General features: G+C 41.2%; 1 protein-coding gene across 1 annotated transcript in view; it reads left to right on the forward strand.

The window, feature by feature from the left end:
* Positions 1-18,822, forward strand: part of TTC39C (tetratricopeptide repeat domain 39C) — a 92,958-nt gene that overhangs the window by 65,552 nt on the left and 8,584 nt on the right. The window contains exons 7-10 of the mRNA XM_058277563.2: positions 7,242-7,335; positions 9,402-9,509; positions 16,151-16,260; positions 17,976-18,099. Of these exons, the coding sequence (XP_058133546.1) occupies positions 7,242-7,335; positions 9,402-9,509; positions 16,151-16,260; positions 17,976-18,099 (436 nt within the window). The remainder of the gene's footprint in view (positions 1-7,241; positions 7,336-9,401; positions 9,510-16,150; positions 16,261-17,975; positions 18,100-18,822) is intronic.

Genomic DNA, 18,822 nt, shown 5'->3' on the forward strand with positions numbered 1-18,822 from the left:
TTAAAACCTTTGGGGCGGGTGCCACAGTATTTATACAAATTACTGTGCAATTTACTGCCCTAAGAGCCAATAAGCTCGACCCACTCTACACGCATGCACATAGTGAAATACACGTGTACCCTTGTGTACACACGTAGGCAGGCAAGCTGCCCACCCTCCTCACCTGTAAGAAAAACCCCAGGGGTAGATTCTGAGTTGGGGCTGAGGGGGGAAAGTGCTATGACTTGCCTGGTGTGGGTCAGGAGCTCCCCTTCACCTTTAGCCCAGAGAAGCAGTACACTTCCCATTCCTACCACATATGTGAAGCTGGAGATGGGATGAACGGTTCCCCCAAGAAAGGATTCCCTGATGGTTGGCAGTGCCCGTTCATGCCTCCTGTGTGCACCCGGGGACTTCCTCTTTCTTTACACAGCGTGCCACTGCTGCCCCCAGAGCTCCTACATATACAACCAGAGGCCACGGAAGAGAGACTCAGACCAAATTAAAATGGGCCTGCATCCCATGGTTTACTATACCAATTTAAAACATACAGCAAGAAGCAAAGGGAGAGAGATACTGCCTGTTAACAGGCTTGGGACAGGAGGCACGCTACCCAAGTCCTGAGTCGCACAACGTGCATGTCCCACTTCTTGCTCTGCCCTGTTCGCCCCCCTCACTGATGGTGTGGTTACAAGGCCCAGAGGTGAGTTTTCAGAAGGGGGCCTGCAGGGATGCATATGCCAGGCCAGGCTAACTAAACTGATGGGCAGCCGTGAGTCCTGTTAGTGTTTCTTGGGCAGAGGGAACATGGCGCCCGACTGGGCGTCCCTATGAGTGATCAAGTGAAGACTGGTGAGTATGAAGTATTCCTGTAAACTTAGTATCTGCATATTTAGTACTTTGTATATATTTAGTCTCATGTGTCTTCAGTATCCAGGCGCCTCATGAATATTAGGTAGGTCTTGGTCCTTCCCTCTCTCTCTCTCTAACACACACCTACGGCACATGCCATACTTGCTAAGTACTTACTTTATTCCTAACCTATCCCAGGAATTTGTTTATGTTTCACAAACTTTTTGCTTTACTCTAAAGCCCCTCCAAAGATTTTGCATATATTTTAAAATTTGTAAAATTTGTTTATGTAATAGACATTTATTACATAAATTGTTTATGTAATAGACATTTATTACATAAATAAAACTTACTTATGTAATAGATGCAAATGTTCTCCAAAGCAAAGGCACTTTAGAGCTATGGACTCCGGGCACGCCCTTCCCCAGCAGCCGTGTCCACAGGGACCATTGTGTTCTTTGATTTGCCGTCATCACAGTTATCTCCTCCCTGGTGTTTAACCTGGTAGAATTTCATTATACAAACATTATTGCAGTGCTAGTAGATGGGCTCTGGGCCGAGCCTTTTTTGTTCATGAGCTGTTTTTGTCTGTTAGTGTTAGACACGACTTGGTGGTGGTACAAAAGGAAGTATGCACTTGGGAAGCAGAGTCTTGTGTTACAGAGTCAGGGAAGGCTAGAATTTGATATCCCTTTGACACTAGTCTGGGCCAACCCCCCCCACAGAACTTTGTCTTGTTTCCATTTCCACTTCTTTTGTAACTCTAGAAACGAAACCTTTTGCTTGGTAGCTGAATTTAGAGAATCTTCTCGGGTTGGTGGTGCTAGTAAAAATCTCTGAGTAGAGCAGGTTCACTGTACTGACTCTGAAAATGAATTCTTACTCTTTTATATCTTCACATTTTCATTTCTTTTTTTTTTTTTTAAAGATTTATTTATTTAATTCCCCTCCCCTCCCCCTGTTGTCTGTTCTCTGCGTCCATTTGCTGCGTCTTGTTTCTTTGTCCGCTTCTGTTGTCGTCAGCAGCACAGGAAGTGTGGGCGGCGCCATTCCTGGGCAGGCTGCTCCCTCCTTCGCGCTGGGCGGCTCTCCTTATGGGTGCACTCCTTGCACGTGCTTGAACCGCGGACCTCCCATGTGGTAGACGGACGCCCTAACCACTGGGCCAAAGTCCGTTTCCCCACATTTTCATTTCAAGGTCTCTATTTTCTAAAGGGCTGAAAGAATATTTACGTTTTTTAACTTGAATAGAAATGTTACCTGCAGTCATGCTATCCCTTTCTGTTCCATGTTTCATTTTTCCTTATCTACTATGTCTCCAAAGGTCATGAATGTATATGTGGTTTAGGCAAGAGTACATGCTTGTATATTTGTTGTAGAATCCTAACTTACAGCTCTTAATTATATCTGCTATTTAAAATATGGAATTTCTCCTGGTGGGTCTGAAACCATTTATGAGAAGCTCAGTTGCCACTCACTGCAAATGTGTGCTCAGAACAGTGGAGAACAGTCTTCTGGTTTCTTTCCCAGAGCTGTTAACAGGTGACATATACCTATTTCTAAAGACAAAGTACCTATCCTAAAATAATTTCAACTACATGAATTCATTTATGTCAATATCTCTGTGAGAGTAAAAACGAAGATATATTCTAAGGTCCAAATTGATGTTGGCTATGAAGTTGGCACTGAAAGTTGGTACTATTGGCAAAAGTTTAATATTCTTTCTTGTACTGTGTTCCCAGTAAGAAAAAACATTGAATTATGGTGATTTAAACATTTTAAATTAATTACTCAATTGGAAGATATGGCTTTAAAGTGAATTTTTTATATTGTTCCAAAGCATAGAAAAACATGAAAATATTTCCAACTCATTTTGTACATCTGGCATTATCCCAACATCAAAACTCATCAGAGACCACTAAAGAGAAAACAATAATCCAACTTCATTCTGTGTATAGAAATTTGCTAAATAAATATTAGCAAATCAGATCCAACAATGTATTTTTCAGCCTCAGGAAATTTGTTCTTATCATTCCCTGCATTTAAGGAAGTAACTGGTAAATCCATTTAGTTCTATCAGTAGATGCCCAAATGAAATTTAATAAAATTTACTACCCAATCCCTGTTTTAAAAAGCCAAACAAAACTTTAAAAATTAGGAATAGAAGGAAATTTCTCTATTTTATAAAAATGGTAAAAACCTGCAGCAAATCATATTTAATGATGAAATTTTAGAAACATCCTCATTAAAGGCAGAAATAAAGCAAGGATGCATGGTATGATTGGTACCACCCAATATTTTTTCTTCATTTTAATATTTTATTGACGTATATCATACATGCATGCACATACATAAGCAATGTTTATAGTAAAAATTGCGACCTTACAAAACAAGCATGTGTATCAACATATAGGGCTCCCACGCATCACCCCACCATTAACACCTTGCTTTGTTGTGAAATATTTGTTATAAACTATGAACTTATATTTGGTATATTTTCCCCCACCCCACCCCTGATTAACACCCTATATTAGTATTATATATTTGTTATAGTTCCTAAGGAAATGTTCTCATATTTGTTCTGTTAACCACAGTCCTTCATTTACCACTGGATTCCCTGTGTTGTACAGCCCCATGCTTTGTACAGTCCATTCAAAGTGTACACTCAGTGGCGCTCATTTTCATCAGAGTTATGCTGTCAACACCTCAATTTTAGAACTTTCTCTTTATGTGAAAAGGAAAAATCCCATACCCACTTACACCCCCTCTTATTGTCCTTTAGAATTGATATCTTTACCATTTCTGCAAAATATTACAATATTACTGGTTATCATTCATACATTAAATTAGTAGTAATTTTCCCATATATCACCATATTCTTAACACTTCATAAAAGAACATTCTTATATTTATACTGTTAATCAAATTCTTCATCCTCAACCAAAATCATTGTTAACATTCCCTAGCTTATTCTCTACCTTCTTTCCAATTGACATTTACATCCACTGACTACCCCTTTCAGCCACATTCACATTTTTGAGGCAGCAGTGTTATTTATACTCACTGTAATGTACCACTTGGTATTTTAATTGGTGATTCTAGCCAATTAACAAATAAGTATATTGTAAAGGGAGAAGTGGCATTGCAGAGTTTATAATTGATTTGAATGTCTCCCTGGAAAGTCCAGGAGAAAAAAAAATTATGAGCACTAATAAGAGTGTAATCATGTGACATATACAAAATCAACTTGCAAAAAATCGTTAAGTCTTCCTGTATAACAACACTCACTTAGAGAATATAGTGGAGGAACAAAATCCCTTTTACAAGTGCAACAAATATTATAAAACACCTAGGAATAAACCTGTCACAAAATTTGTAAGACCCATCAGAACTATCATTTTTCCAGAAGACAGAAAAGAGATCTTGAATTAATGAAGAAAGATATATCTTTGTACTATCAGTGCAGTGGCTACAGATAATGTTTACTTTCAAAGACCTCTGTTTAACTTGGAGAAGACACTCTTTGTTCTTTGTGGCTTCCTTTGGAAATAAAGCTGGCCAGTACTTTTTCTCATTTTATAAGAGATGGAACTGAGGTTTCAAATGATTTTGTGATACAAGTCAATATATAATCTCAAGAGACAAAAACCCACCCTATAATATCTTGGCTTAATGGCTTTTTCATATTAGCTCATTTTCTAAATTCTCTTCAAGCTAGGATATTTCTTTAAAATTAAATTGTGAATAGAGTTAAACTGAGAATCATTCTTTCTGTGCTTTTTTTTTAAATTTAGTTTATAATCATAAAAACTCCCACAGATCATTTTTATTTTAAACTATTTGGCTGAAAAATAAGGGAAAATGTATGTCTAGTATTTTAATGTTTGTTCATTATATTATGTATTAATTTTGTAGTTGTTCTTGGGATTACGTCTTAAATTCCATGGTCTCTGTTCCTCCAAATCCTGTTACAGTGTTTATAACAGGAAGAACATGCTACTTTCCTCAGTTTAACTTTTAAAGAAATATAATGTATTAGTTTCCTAAGATTGAATAACAAATTACCATAAACATAGTAGCTTAAAACAACAGAACTCTGAACTCTTTGAACTTCCGTTTCTTGATCTAAAAATGGAACTAGTACATGTCTATCTCAGAGAGGGCTAAGAGAAATGATGTTGATTCAAATATTTCTTTTCTTTCTTCATTCTTTCCTTGGAAGCACAGCTTTGTTTCAACCTGCCTTTGATTCTCCAGAGCCTAGCACCAGCCCTGGCATGCAGTGGTTGCCCAAGAAATGTTTACTGAGCACGTTTCTGTCTTCTGAAAAGCAGTGTGGCACTGCACTGTCCCACAGTGGACTTGCCGCTGGGGACAGCTCAGTGTTGATGGCCCATCCACAGATACCCTGTGTATGAGAGCTGTGTTGGTAACGCAGCAGAAGCCATGGTTTCTGAGTGAACAGGCCAAGTCGAGTTCATGTATGATACAGGAAAAGGACCGTTGGTCCAGAAAGGGAAAAGTTAGTTTCTTGAGGCTGCTGTGACAAAGGACCCCAAGCTGGGTGCCTTAAATTGCAGAAATGTATCTCTCACAGTTCTGGAGGTTCTGAGCCTGAACCTAGATGTTTCGGCAGGGCAGGCTCCCTCGTTGCCTCTTCCCAGCTTCTGGTGTTAGCTGGCAGTCCTTGGGGTTCCTTGGCTTGCCAGGGGCACTTCAGTCTCTGCCTCCGTCATCACGTGATGCCTCGTCCTCTCCCGGGTGGCTCTGTCCCTGTTTCCAGGCTGTCCTCTTCTTATAAGGACATCAGTCATAATGCTTAGGGCCCAGCCCAGTCCATTTCAGTCTCATCTTAATCAGTCCATCTCCAAAGACCCTATTTCCAAGTAAGTCACATTCATGGGACCCGGGGTTGGACTCAAACTTACCTTTCTGGGGGACACAGTTCAACCCACAACACTCATGCACACATTCTTCATAAAAGCTGGTTCTTTTCCCTCGTGCCCTTTGCTGTTTGGCTGTGAGTTCAGAGTTGTGGGCCTGTTTGGGATTCCTGCGAGGTTCCCCCAACCAGATTTTCAGCTGCTGGGGACGAGGAGTCCGTGATCTGGTGACGGGTGTGCTCCGTGGCCGCCTGATCGGTGTGCTTGCCCGGTGAGGAAGTATTGGAAGCTCTGGCCTAACCTTCTGAACCCTCCTGATGGCAGGGAGCGAAGGGCTGCTTTGGACCGGGAGCACTTTCCAGCACCGGCTGTGGCCGATGAGTCACCAAGTTGACTGTGTTCCCGAGTCAGCCTGTCCTGAAGATCCCCTTGCTGACTCACGGGGCGTGTGGCCCCCTGCAGCGCTGCGTGGGCATGGGGCTGGGCCGCAGAGGAGCCTGCAGCCTGCAGCTCCCCGGCTGGGCTGGCCCTGGAGAAAGGCGGAGAGGAACAGGGAAAGGGGGCGCCCAAGGGCTGTGGAGGGAGGCAGCCAGCGCCAAGCCAAGTGGGAGGAGAGAGGCAGCCCAGGCGTGCGCCGGCAGGGGCAGTGGCTCCGCAGCAGCTGGCAGCCAGGAAGGCGGGTTCCTCTACTGGCATCCTGGGCCCAGGCTGAGTCACGTCTTTGGGGCAGTTAGGATTTATGTTTACTGTTGCTGCCTAATATTTATCGCCTGTCAGTGCCCTGGCTAGGATTTAATCTAACGCTTTTTATCCCAGTCACGCTTTTGGGTGCTATTGTCAAGTGCTTGTGACATCAGGTTGGCAGACTTTGAGAGAGAAATTTAGTGGAAGAAAAAAATTAAATTGTATTTAACCAGAAAGAAATAGAACAGACACTTGAGAGTCTGTGGTCTAGACAGTGTTAGATGAATGCAACAGTTAGAAATGTAACCCGGATCCTCAGAGAACTTCTGAATGGTTTGAAGAGGAGGTTTGATGACCAGAAGCAATTAAAGAGCGGTCTTATGGGATTTAGGTTCAAACTATAAATTATACAGTATAGAGAAGGAGTGGATCACATAGGAGAGTCAAGGAGGACTGGGCTGACTGGGAACAGCTTCATTCATTCATTCATTCATTCACTCAGTAGTGGCTAAGATTCTTCCTGTCCCAGGGTTGGGTATACAAAGAAAGAAAAAACTTAGTTCCTACCCTTTTAGAACTTACCTGGTAACAAGGAGCTGGATTAGCAAAAAAAAAATTATAATAATACAAATTCTATTGTGGAGGGATGAAGGGAGTGCTGAGAAGAAGGTACATCTGAGGCCTGACTGGTAGAATCAACTAAGGCAAAGGAGAAACATTGGAAGGAGTTCAGTTTTTCTGGTTAAAATAACTGTTAAAGAGAAAGGCACTTTTGAATTATGATGACTGTAATGTTAACAGCAGATCTTAGCCAGTAACTCTATTTTTGTTTTTTTCCCTTAGTGTCAAATCAACAGTGCCTTGACTTCTTTCCATACTGCTTTGGAACTTGCAATAGATCAGAGAGAAATTCAGCATGTCTGTTTGTATGAAATTGGTAAATATGCAATGTTTGTGTAGCTTGTTATGATAGAGAATTAATTCTTTCCTGTGCAAAATTTCATTATTATGCTGTTCAGTTTGTATCTTTGCAAAAGGCTTGCTGCCTTATGTAGTAATAAGGCCTTTGATTATTATTATTATAGCACATATAATGGTACTTATCATTCTGAGTTGTCATTACTAATTTTTTCTTCATAGCATTTTGATTTTAGGATAAAAAAAGGCCATGTTAAATGAATTAATAATCATTGGTAAATACCTTATTGGACTGCACAATAGGATTCAAAATGATTTGGTATTGGAAATAGTTAGGCACATGGTTTCCAATCCCAGCTCTTCCACCAACTTGCTCTGAGTCCTTGGGCAAGATTCTTAACCCCCCTGAACTATTTAGCTGCCACTGGAGTGCAGCTGCCTCCCTCACAGCAGTTGTGAGCTTCGATGAAATGTCATGTTGGAAGCCTCTGGCAGGTGCCTGGCTCAGAAATATATTCTCTCTCTCCCTCCCTCCCCCGCCCCCCACCACTCAACATACACCCATTACCTCCCCATCCCCACTTTAATGTTTCCTTCTGCACTCCCCTACTGGAGGTACATTTATAAACAGGCTTGGAAATAGTTGCTTTCTCTAAAGTTGCCATTTCCAGTCTTTTGCTGACTATACTAAAACACTCCAATCCCATTATATTAGTAATCCATAATCCTTTAGGTAACAGTTGCTCGCTTATGCTGAGAAGAGTAAGCAGAACTTTGGGCTTGAAACAAAATATATATATATATATTTAATAAGGGGTTCATGCTTTTTAGAGATAAAACCTAAGACTCTAAGTCACGTTGTATAGCACTTAGAAAAGGAATGAAGACAGAGTAGGGAAAGGAGAAATGATGAGCCAGTAAGATAGTAACAGGAATCAAAAGAGAAATTGGGATCTAAGAGACAATCTGCAGAGCAGCAGGGAAGAAGAAATGGTTATCACCTATTAGGTTGGGAGCCTGGGATTCCTGCCATGCACCTACCATGGACATGATTCTCTTCCTGGATCCTTTTAAAGAGAAGTGCAGACTAATCGATTGGGCACTGCCCAGTCGAAAGGATTAATATTTTAAACCTCTGCTATGGTTTAGGGAGAGGAGATGAAGGACAATCCAATGGAAAATGTGTTTTCGTGTCTTCTGCTCTTTGGATCTGTTTAGTGGCCATGAGTTGGCATGAAAAGTGCCTCAAAGAACTTGAATAAAAAGCATGGATTTGATGGCCTTCTTCTGCATGCCATTTCAAGGTCTCTGGTAGTATGGAATGTTGGTCCTTCCCTCTTATTAGCCATAGGACTTTGAGCAAATCACAGAACCTCTTCATGCCTTAGGTGTTCTCATTGGTAAGAAGGAGGCACCCTCGTGTACCTTTCAAGGGTGTAACAGGGAGTAGGAAGATTACATAAAGTGCCTAATGCAGTGCTTGGCAGGTACTGTAATTAACAATGGGAATAAAATTTCTTTCATTTTAGTTGCTGCTGCTATTTATCAGAATGCCAGTTTAAATGTATTTGGTCCAGGGAGGAAGAAGTCATTTCTCAGCTCCATCTATGACCAACTTGCAAAAGGAAGGTTTGGGAAAGTACTTAATTTCTGATTGGCTTGCCCTCTGTTCTCACAAAAGTTTGAGAATTCATAGTAATAATTAATCATCATGTCAGTGCTGTAAGTCTTTCCAAGGTAGCCTCTGCACATAGTCTCAACGATGGAGCTTCCCCTGCTTCTTGTACTACTGGGCTTAGGTTAATCTTATAATGGCAAGAGGCAAATTGGAGTGTTTTTCCAGAAATTGTTAAATCACTCTTTCCTGTACTGCCTAATCAATTGTGGGATAAGATGTGCCTTCTTATTCAAAACTTTGACAGGCTATCTTAAGGGAAAAGAAAATAACTTATTAAGTTTTTAGATAGTTCACCTAGCATATTCACTGAGAAAGATGGTGAACAATATTCAGAGATTTGTAGTGTAAAAATGGTCTAGAAATCTCTTGATTTTATGCAAGTATGCTAAAAAATGTTTCTTTCCTAGGCTGGTGCAGCATGATAGAGCTGAATTTCAAGGATGCATTTGATTCCTTTGAGCGGCTAAAAAACGAGTCCAGGTGGTCCCAGTGCTATTATGCCTATTTAACTGCAGGTGAGTGGATTGTACTTGGCCATGCTACAGAGCGCCTCTCGGTGTGGTGGCATAGTTCACGTTGGCATAGCAGAATGATGAAGGGAGAATGGCAGAAATTGTGTGGGTGGCACCTAGTTTCACCCGGCATGGTAAAGCTTGGTGCTACCAGCTGCTTTCTGCACCACTGGTCCAACCAAACACCAAGAAATTCAGTCATGTAGCCGCTGCACCTTTTCCCCACGGTCTGATCCCTTGCTATGTCATGGAAATGCTTATTTTAAGGTTCTCTCCCATTTTTGTATGTTTTGTCCTAAACACCTCAACCTGCCCTTACCCCTTTCCTTTATTTACTATAGTATTTCAATTGATTAGTAACATAAAGGATTTTTAAGAATTTAACATGTTTTGTGTTACTTTTTCACTTGGATCATTTTTGTAAAACTTGGGTAGAGGCAGAAAATGTACAACCACTTGGGTTTCTGGTTACAACGTTGCAAAAATTTTTGAGTAGTTATTTCCAAGCTTACTTTACCTGTTAACCCTGTTATATATACATATATAGACACAGTGTGATTTGATAGAACACGAGAAGGTATTTCAGTTTTGCATAGATCATTATAGCTCATACATCTGGAATTTCTGTTTTTAATGAGTATTAGTTGCCTTATTGCTTTTAGATGAGGAAGCGGGTAAGGGTGTGCTGCCACCTGGTGGACAGGAGTGTTGTCTGCTCTGAGACACAAAATGTCCTTTTGGCATGGAATTGAAGAAATCCAAATGGTTGTACATTTTCAGCCACTAAGCAGACTTTACATAAACCTTTTCAGGGGCACAGGACAGTCCATCTGCTAACAATAAACTCTCCTTTTGCAATCATATAAGTGATTCTTTTACTTAAAATACATTATTTTAAATACTTCCTTATTCTTCTAAATGTTTGAATTTAATGAAGCATCTTCTTTCACTTCATCCCCTTAACTGATCTAAGACAGAATTAACAGTGACGAATATGCTTATCCTAGATTTTGTGAAATTCCCTTAGCTGCATCAGTTTGCCTTAGCAATCAGTATAAAATCTCCTTGCATCTCTACTTCCTACTCTGCTCCCAGTTGGACTTCCATCTTCTGATGGCTTTGGAGCTGATGTTTGAACAATATTATTTTCAATATGCTGCTTAGTCACTAACACTTTAAGGATTGTTTTTCTTGAATTTGCAAGCATCTTAGGTGGAAGTAGCAGCTGCACAGGCATACCTTACTTTATTGCATTTTGCAGATATTACATTTTTTACAAACTGAAGGTTAGTGGCAACCCTGCATTGAGCAAGTCTGCCAATGCCATTTTTCCACAGCATGTGCTTACATCGTGCCTCTGTGTCAAATTTTGGTAATTGCCACAATAGCTCAAACTTTTTCATTACTGTTTTATCTAATGTGATCTTTGATATTATTTTTGTAATTGTTTTGGGACACCAGTAACCACACCAATATCATAAAAGATGACAAAGAGTCTATAAATGTAGCGTGGGTTCTGGCTGCTCCACCGACTGGCCATCCTCCCATCTCTCCTGGTCTCCTCAGGCCTCCTTATTCCCTGAGACACAAGAATACTGAACCTAGGCCAGTTTGTAACCCTACAGTGGCCTTTAAGTGTTCAAGTAAAAGGAAGAGTTACACATCTCTCACTTTAAATAAAGAACTGGAAATCATTACGCTTAGTGAGGAAGACATGTCAAAAACTGAGAGAGGCCAAAAGCTAGGCATCATGTGCCAAACAGCTAGCCAAGCAATGAAAGCAAAGGAAAAGTTCTTGAAGAAAATGAAAATTGCTGCTCCGGAGACACATGAATGGTAAGAAAGTGAAACAGCCTTGTTGCCGATAAGGAGAAAGTTTTGAGTGGTCTGGATAGAAGATCGAACTAGCCACAACATTCCCTTAAACCAAAGCCTAATCGAGAGCAAGGCCCTAACTCTCTTCAATTTTATGAAGGCTGAGAGAGGTGAAGAGGCTGAAGAAGAAAAGTTTGCAGCTCACAGAGGCTAGTTCATAAGGTTTAGGGAAAAAAGCCATATCTATAGCATAAAAATACAAGGTGAAGCAGCAAGTGTTAATGTATACGCTGCAGCAAGTTATACAGAAGATCTGGCTAAGATAATTGATGAAGGTAGCTACACTAAACAAGAGATTATCAATATCAATGTAGATGAAATATTGGAAGAACATGCCATCTAGAACATTCATAGTTAGAGAGGAGACGTCAATACCTGGCTTTTGTTAGGGGTTAATGCAGCTGGTGACTTCCAGTTGAAACAAATGCTCATTTACCATACTGAAAATACAAGAGCTATACTAAATCTCTTCTGCCTGTACTCTGTCAATGGAACAGCAAAGCCTGGATGATGATGATACATCTGTTTATAACATGGTTTACTGAATAATTTAATCCCACTGTTGAGACCTACTGCTCAGAAAAAAGATTCCTTTTAAAATATGACTGCTTGTTGACAATGCACCTGGTGTCCATCAGAGATGTACAACAAGATTACTGTGGTTTTCATGTCTGCAATGCAACATCCATTCTGCAGCACATTGATCAAGGAGTCATTTAGACTTTCAAGACTTATTATTGAAGAAATACATTTCATAAAGCTATAGCTACTATAGATAGTGATTCTTCTCATGTATCTTGGCAAAGTCAATTAAAACTTTCTGTAAATGATTCACCATTTGTTTTAGTTTCTTTTGACTGTTGAAACAAATATCATGTAATGGACTGGTTTAAAAAGTGGAAATTTATTAGCTCACAGTTTTGAGACTAAAAGTCCAAATCAAGGTGCCACCAAGGTGATGCTTTCTTCCAAAAGACTGTGGCATTCTTGGGCTGGCCACCAGTGATTGCTGGTCCTTAGCTTGTCACGTGGCACAGCACATGGCGGCATTGCCTGGTCTCTCACTGCTCTTCTGGGCTCTGTTGATGTTCAGCTTCTGGTTGCTCCCTCTGTGGCTTGCTTTCTATCTGTCTGAATTTTATTCTGCTTATAAAGGACTCCAGATTAAGACCTGATTGATGTGAGCCACACTTTAACTGAAGTAACCTCATCAAAAGGTCCCACTTACAATGGATTCACAGGAATGGATTAAGTTTAAGAACATATTTTTCTGGGGTGCATTCAGCAACAAACCACGTACCATTCTAGATGTCATTAAGAACATTCATCATTCGTGGGAGGAGGTCAGAATGTCAGCATCAACAGGAGTTTGGAAGAAGTTGATTCCAACCCTGATGGATGACTTTGAAGGATTCAAGACTTTAGTGGAGGAAGTAACTCCAGATGTGGTGGAAAGAGCAAGAGAACTAGAATTAGAAGTGGAGCCTAAAGATGTGACTGAATTTCTTCAATCTCATAAAACTTGAACGGATGAGGAGTTGATTCTTAACAAATGAACAAAGGAAATTGTTTCTTGAGATGGAATCTGCTCCTGGTGAAGATGCTATGAATATTATTGAAATGACAACACAGGGTTTAGAATATTACATAAACTTATTTGATAAAGTGGTGGCACAGTTTGAGATGATTGACTCCAATTTTGAAAGTTATACTGTGGCTAAAATGTTAACAAATGTGCCACAGAGAAATCTTTCATGAGATGAAAAGCCATTTGATGTCGAAGGCTTCATTGTTGTCTTATTTTAAGAAATTGCCACAGGCACCCCCTCCTCTAGCAGTCACCACCCTGATCTGTCAGCAGCTTTTAGCACTGAGGCAAGACCCTCCACTAGCAAAAAGACGATGACTCACTGAAGGCTCAGATGGTTAGCAGTAAAGTAATTTTGAATTAAGGTATGTGCCTTATTTGTTTTAGAGATAATGCTATAGCACACTTAATAGACTACAGTATAAATGCAACTTTCATTTGCACTAGGAAACCAAAAAGTTCATGTGACTTACTTTAATGCAAAGATATTTGCTTTATTACATTTGTCTAGAACCAAACCTACAACATTTCCAGGGTATGCCTGTACACTGAGGGATCTTGGGGTGCCCAGCGTGGGAGGAGTGACTGAGCCAGGAAGGCATAGCCCAGAATAACAGGGTCACACAACCACACAACTGTTGTTAAAAGGTGTTCTCGACTTACACAGTTGATTGTGGGCAGCTATTTCTTTTTTCAGTCTTTGAGCATAGAACATGAGAATAGAGATGGACAGTGTGACCAAATAGAAGGTCACTTATTTCCAGATATGTGGAAATCTCAGGACTCTAGTAATCTCTGCTTCTGCCAAGGGTGTTTTCTAGATGCATGAATAGCTACAACACAAAGAGAACCAGAGGAATGGAAGGGTTACTTCTGTCAAGTAATGAGAGAAGGCATCTTGCAGCAGCTGCCCTTGGAGTTGGTGGTGAAGGCCAGGTAACAGGCTGACAGGCAGAGCTGGAGAGTTGACAGTCCAAGATCATAAACACTGCCACGGGGGGCTCTTCATTCCTTGTGCTATTCTTGCATCTTTTCTGTGAATTTGAAATTGTATCAAATTTAAAGATTAGAATATCACTTTTGGGAGAAGCAGATGTGCTCAACTGATAGTGCGTCCACCTGCCATATGGAGGGTCCATGGTTCGATACCCAGGTGTCCTGATCCATATGGTAAGGTGGCCCACACGCAGTGCTGCCATGCTCAAGGAGTGCCGCGCCACGCAGGGGTGCACCTGTGTAGGGTGCCCCACACGCAAGGAGTGCGCCCCACAAGGAGAGCCCCGCCTTGTGAAAAAAAAGCGCAGCCTGCCCAGGAGAGGCACCACACACGGAGAGCTAATGCAGCAAGATGATGCAACAACAAAGAGACACAATTTCCCGGTGCCACCTGATAATGCAAGCGGGTGCAGAAGAACACACAGCGAATGGACACAGAGAGCAGACAAGGGGGAAGGGAGAGAAATAAAAAACAAAACAACAAAACAAAAAATACCACTTTTGGGATGGCATACATTTAGTCTTAATGGAAGAATCAAGCATCCTAAATTCTGTTTGTCTCTCAGCATTGAAGATCAACCAGAGACTGTGGTGCTTCCACAAAGCTGCATCTTTGAGAGCAATTGCCTCTGGCCTTGCTGACTGGGGCAGGTGTTCTTTGCCCTTCAGGGTCCGGGGTTTTAGAGTTGTAGGCCATCAAAGCTCGTCCTGATACTGACACTTAATGTTAACAATACACTCTCTCTCCTTTTTTAGTTATGTGACCTGTAAAAATGTTCACACTTATCTGAGAAAACCTCATGCCAGGGGCAGCAGAAGTTATTCCTTTTCAGGGTTTCCTTTGAAATCTTGGGCAAGTCCCTTCACTTCCCTGGTCCTCCGCATGGCCTGCTATATAAAACAATGGGGATGGTTATACGCACCAATCGCGGAGCTTCCTTCTGGTTTTGGAACTCCTTGTTGAAACTGAGGAGGTCATTTGGGATTGGTGCACCTCCCTCCCCCCATCTGGACCAGAAGTGCCTGGTAAACTGGGAAGGAAGCTGCCCCCCTTCCTCAGACCATTCAGCCGAATCCCTCTTACTCCCTAGCAGGAATCCTCTGGCTTTCCCATAACTGCAGCGTCCTCAGCATTCTGCGAGCCTTGCGTCTTCTGCCTCTTGGCTTCACTGATGGTTGCCTTCCTCTGACATGTCCTGGCCTCTGCTCTGCTTGGCCAACCCCACGGAAGCAAGGTCAGGGCCTCTCTACTCTTAGGGGTGCTCGAATAAAGAAGGAATAACTGGTCAACCAACATACATTCAACCAGGGGAGTGAAAACAACACCAGGCTAAGGTGGTATATAACAAAAATTAATAGAAATGGATTCAGTGCCAAAGTAGTTGAGAGGAGGATGACAAAGAGTACAGTTGATAAAGTTTCCTTATGGAGATGGGGTTGAAGGTGCATGTGATGTTTGAAGAAAGGATAGAGCAGGTAGAACAAAGGGAATGTGACTAAGTGTTTGGGTCATGGTTGGGGGTGGGATGAGGCTGGAGTACAAAAGGTCAAAATCTTACCCTCCGAGGTTTCGCTCAGCCTCTCCCAGCTCCTCAAGCCTTCCCTGGTCTCTGGCCCTTTGGGTCTTATCACTGTATGTAATGTAACTCTGGGACTGCATGTGTGTATTTGCCATCCATCCAGCTGAATTTTAAGCTACTACAGAGTGCAAGCAAGCATTTTTCTTCCTCACATTCTTCCTGGTGACTAGTACATGGTGGGTGGTCCATGAATGTGTGTAGACTTTCCTTCACGATTTTCTTTCGTCCACCACGAAGCTTTCATGATCCTGTACATTGTTCTTTCCTAGATCCTTTTTAATCCACTTTCTGAGCATGTAAGCTCTAACTAGGTCGTACAACAGCCAAGGATTTTGTTGCATACAAGATTATCTCCCCAACAGGATCACAAGGACCATGGCTTCCCCATGTGCCCCACCAAAACTTTGGGACCTCCGGCTTGAGGAGAAACAGGTGTTAATTGGTGGAGTGCCCTTAAGTGGGACAGTTCAGTCTTTGTGTGTCTGCCTTTTAAAAATACTTGCACCCACCAATTCCTTGGTAGCATCTTCCAAATAACGTAACTCAGCTTCCCTTAGTAGCATTTTCCCCTAATGATTAAGAAATGCAATTGTGATTTCTTACAGTATGTCAGGGAGCCACTGGTGATGTGGAGGGGGCACAAGTTGTCTTTAAAGAAGTTCAGAAACTCTTCAAAAGGAAAAACAATCAGATTGAACAGTTCTCAGTGAAGAAGGTATGTGGAAACCTGTTGATCTGGTGCATTCTTTATGATGGTCATATGTAACCAACACAACCTTGGGATTTAGGAAATTATATTCAAAGGTGGCGACTTCCTTGCCTTGTAAGATGCACCACTGCAGAGAGAGAATCTACTTCCATTCCCCTATTTCTGTCCAAATAGGAAGCGTTTGTTTGGCTGTAAATAAGAAAAGCAGATACTGCTGCATCTTCTTTTTTAATGAATAGAGACCTTATGGGCCCTGCAGAGAAACTGAGTATATCTACAGAGGGAAAATATCTACCTAAAGAGTTAACTCGTTTCAGAAGACTACAAATTGGCAGAGTCTATGTGAGAGATACAGACTCTTGTGCTCAAGGTATCATGTTTTGACCTAATAAAAAACAAAAGTGCACATCAAATTTTCTAGCATCGGCGGCAGACTTGGCCCAGTGGTTAGGGCATCCGTCTACCACATGGGAGGTTCACAGTTCAAACCCCGGGCCTCCTTGACCCATGTGGAGCTGGCCCACATGCAGTGCTGATGCGCGCAAGGAGTGCCCTGCCTTGCAGGGGCGTCCCCGTGTAGGTGAGCCCCACGCGCAAGGAGTGCGCCCCATAAGGAGAGCCGCCCAGTGCGAAAGAAAGTGCAGCCTGCCCAGGAATGGCGCCACACACACGGAGAGCTGACACAACAAGATGACACATCAAAAAGAAACACAGATTCCTGTGCCGCTGACAACAACAGAAGCACAACAGAAGCGGACAAAGAAGACGCAGCAAATAGACACAGAGAACAGACAACTGGGGTCGGTGGGGAGGAGGAAGGGGAGAAAAATAAATAAATAAATCTTTTAAAAAGAAAATTTCCAGCATCTCGGCCCAGGGCTGTAGGTACAGCAGTTCTAATTTATTGTTGTTTTTAAGAGTAAAATTTAGCTGCATTACCTTGGGTTACCTGACATCTTATCTTATCCTGAATTTTCCATGATTTCAACTTTACGTTTTTTATTGAATGACCATTTAATTAATTTGAATATAAATAGATTATAACATGGAATGCAACTGAGATTATTGGGACTAAGGTAGAAAACCTAAAAGTTAATAAAGCCATAACTAAGAAGTATCTAGTGTTATATCTTCCAAATAGGTCCTTTGAGTTATTGTCACCCAGCTTTTATGAATTCCATTGAGTTAAACTTAAATTTTAAAATGAAAATTAATCTCATGTCATCCCCCACTTTTCAGAATGTACTCTGGAACTTTTTTTCATTAAAAAATTTTTTTTTTTTGCAAACACACACTCCCCTTACCCCTCACTTCCCATCCCCTGGTAACCTCTTATCTACTTTGTATCTTTGAGTATTTACTATTTCCAGTCATCTCTTGTGATATTATACAGTATTTATCCTTATGTGTTTTGCTTGTCTCCCTCACTGAGCATGTTTGTCAGGGTCTATTCATGTTGCAGCACTTCATTCATTCTTATGGCCAATGTGGATCTTGACATTAGAGTGAGTTGAATACTGAATGAAAGGCACATCTATCAGTGTATTAAAAACTAGAAAGCAAATTTTTTAAAAACACAAACGGAAAACATCATTTGTAAGTTTGTGGAAGAGGGCAGTTTGCATCAAATATGAACTGTGCGCTTTTAAATGTCTCCAAAGTGTTGTTTTGATTTGAATTTGCTTTAGAAAAATCTAGTCCAACATTTTAACTACTTGCAGGCAGAGAGATTTCGGAAACAAACACCTTCCAAAGTGCTCTGTGTGCTGGCCTCCATCGAAGTGCTGTACTTGTGGAAAGCCCTGCCAAACTGCTCCTTTCCCAACCTACAGAGGATGAGTCAAGGTAAAAAAAAAAGTTACACATATTGGCTTGGGTTTGTGTGTGTGTGTGTTTCTTTTTTCAGTTTCTCATTAATGTTATTCAGAGAGTACAAATACTTCATTCTTGGATAAATGGTGTCGTGAATTAGAAAATTAGGCACTTAGGTGACAGGTATGGGAGGCCCGAGAATACAGTTATGCTTACCTTGTATGAGGCATGTTGGTTATAAAAGTCATTCATCTTGTAGTGGGGGTTAATTTTTTTTCTTAATAAAAAGAATGTTGATATGATTCAGATATTAAGTGTAGATTTGGATGAGTTTTGACAAACCTATACACTGCCACCACAATCAAGATATAGTACATTTCCATCACCCCTAAAATTTCCCATGTCCCCCCTGCCCAATCAACACTCACCCCAAGGTGATCACTGATGATTCCTGTCTCCATGGATTAGTTCTGCTTGTCTTGAACTTCATATAAATGGAATCATACAGTATATACTTCTTTTTGTGCTTCTCTTCATCTGCTCAGCATAATGTCTGAGATTTACCCATGTTGTAGCCTAAATCGTGGTTCATTCATTTTATTTACTGTGTAGCATTCCATTATAGGCTGTACCTACTCCATAATTTGTTCATTCTCCTACTGAATAACATTGGCTTGTTTCTGGCTTTTAACTATCATGGGTAAAGCTGCTGTGAACATGCATGTACAGCGTAAGTGTAGGGTCTTCTGTACAGTC

Source organism: Dasypus novemcinctus, chromosome 16 (genome assembly GCF_030445035.2).
Source record: "Dasypus novemcinctus isolate mDasNov1 chromosome 16, mDasNov1.1.hap2, whole genome shotgun sequence".
Classification (NCBI taxonomy): Eukaryota; Metazoa; Chordata; class Mammalia; order Cingulata; family Dasypodidae; genus Dasypus; species Dasypus novemcinctus.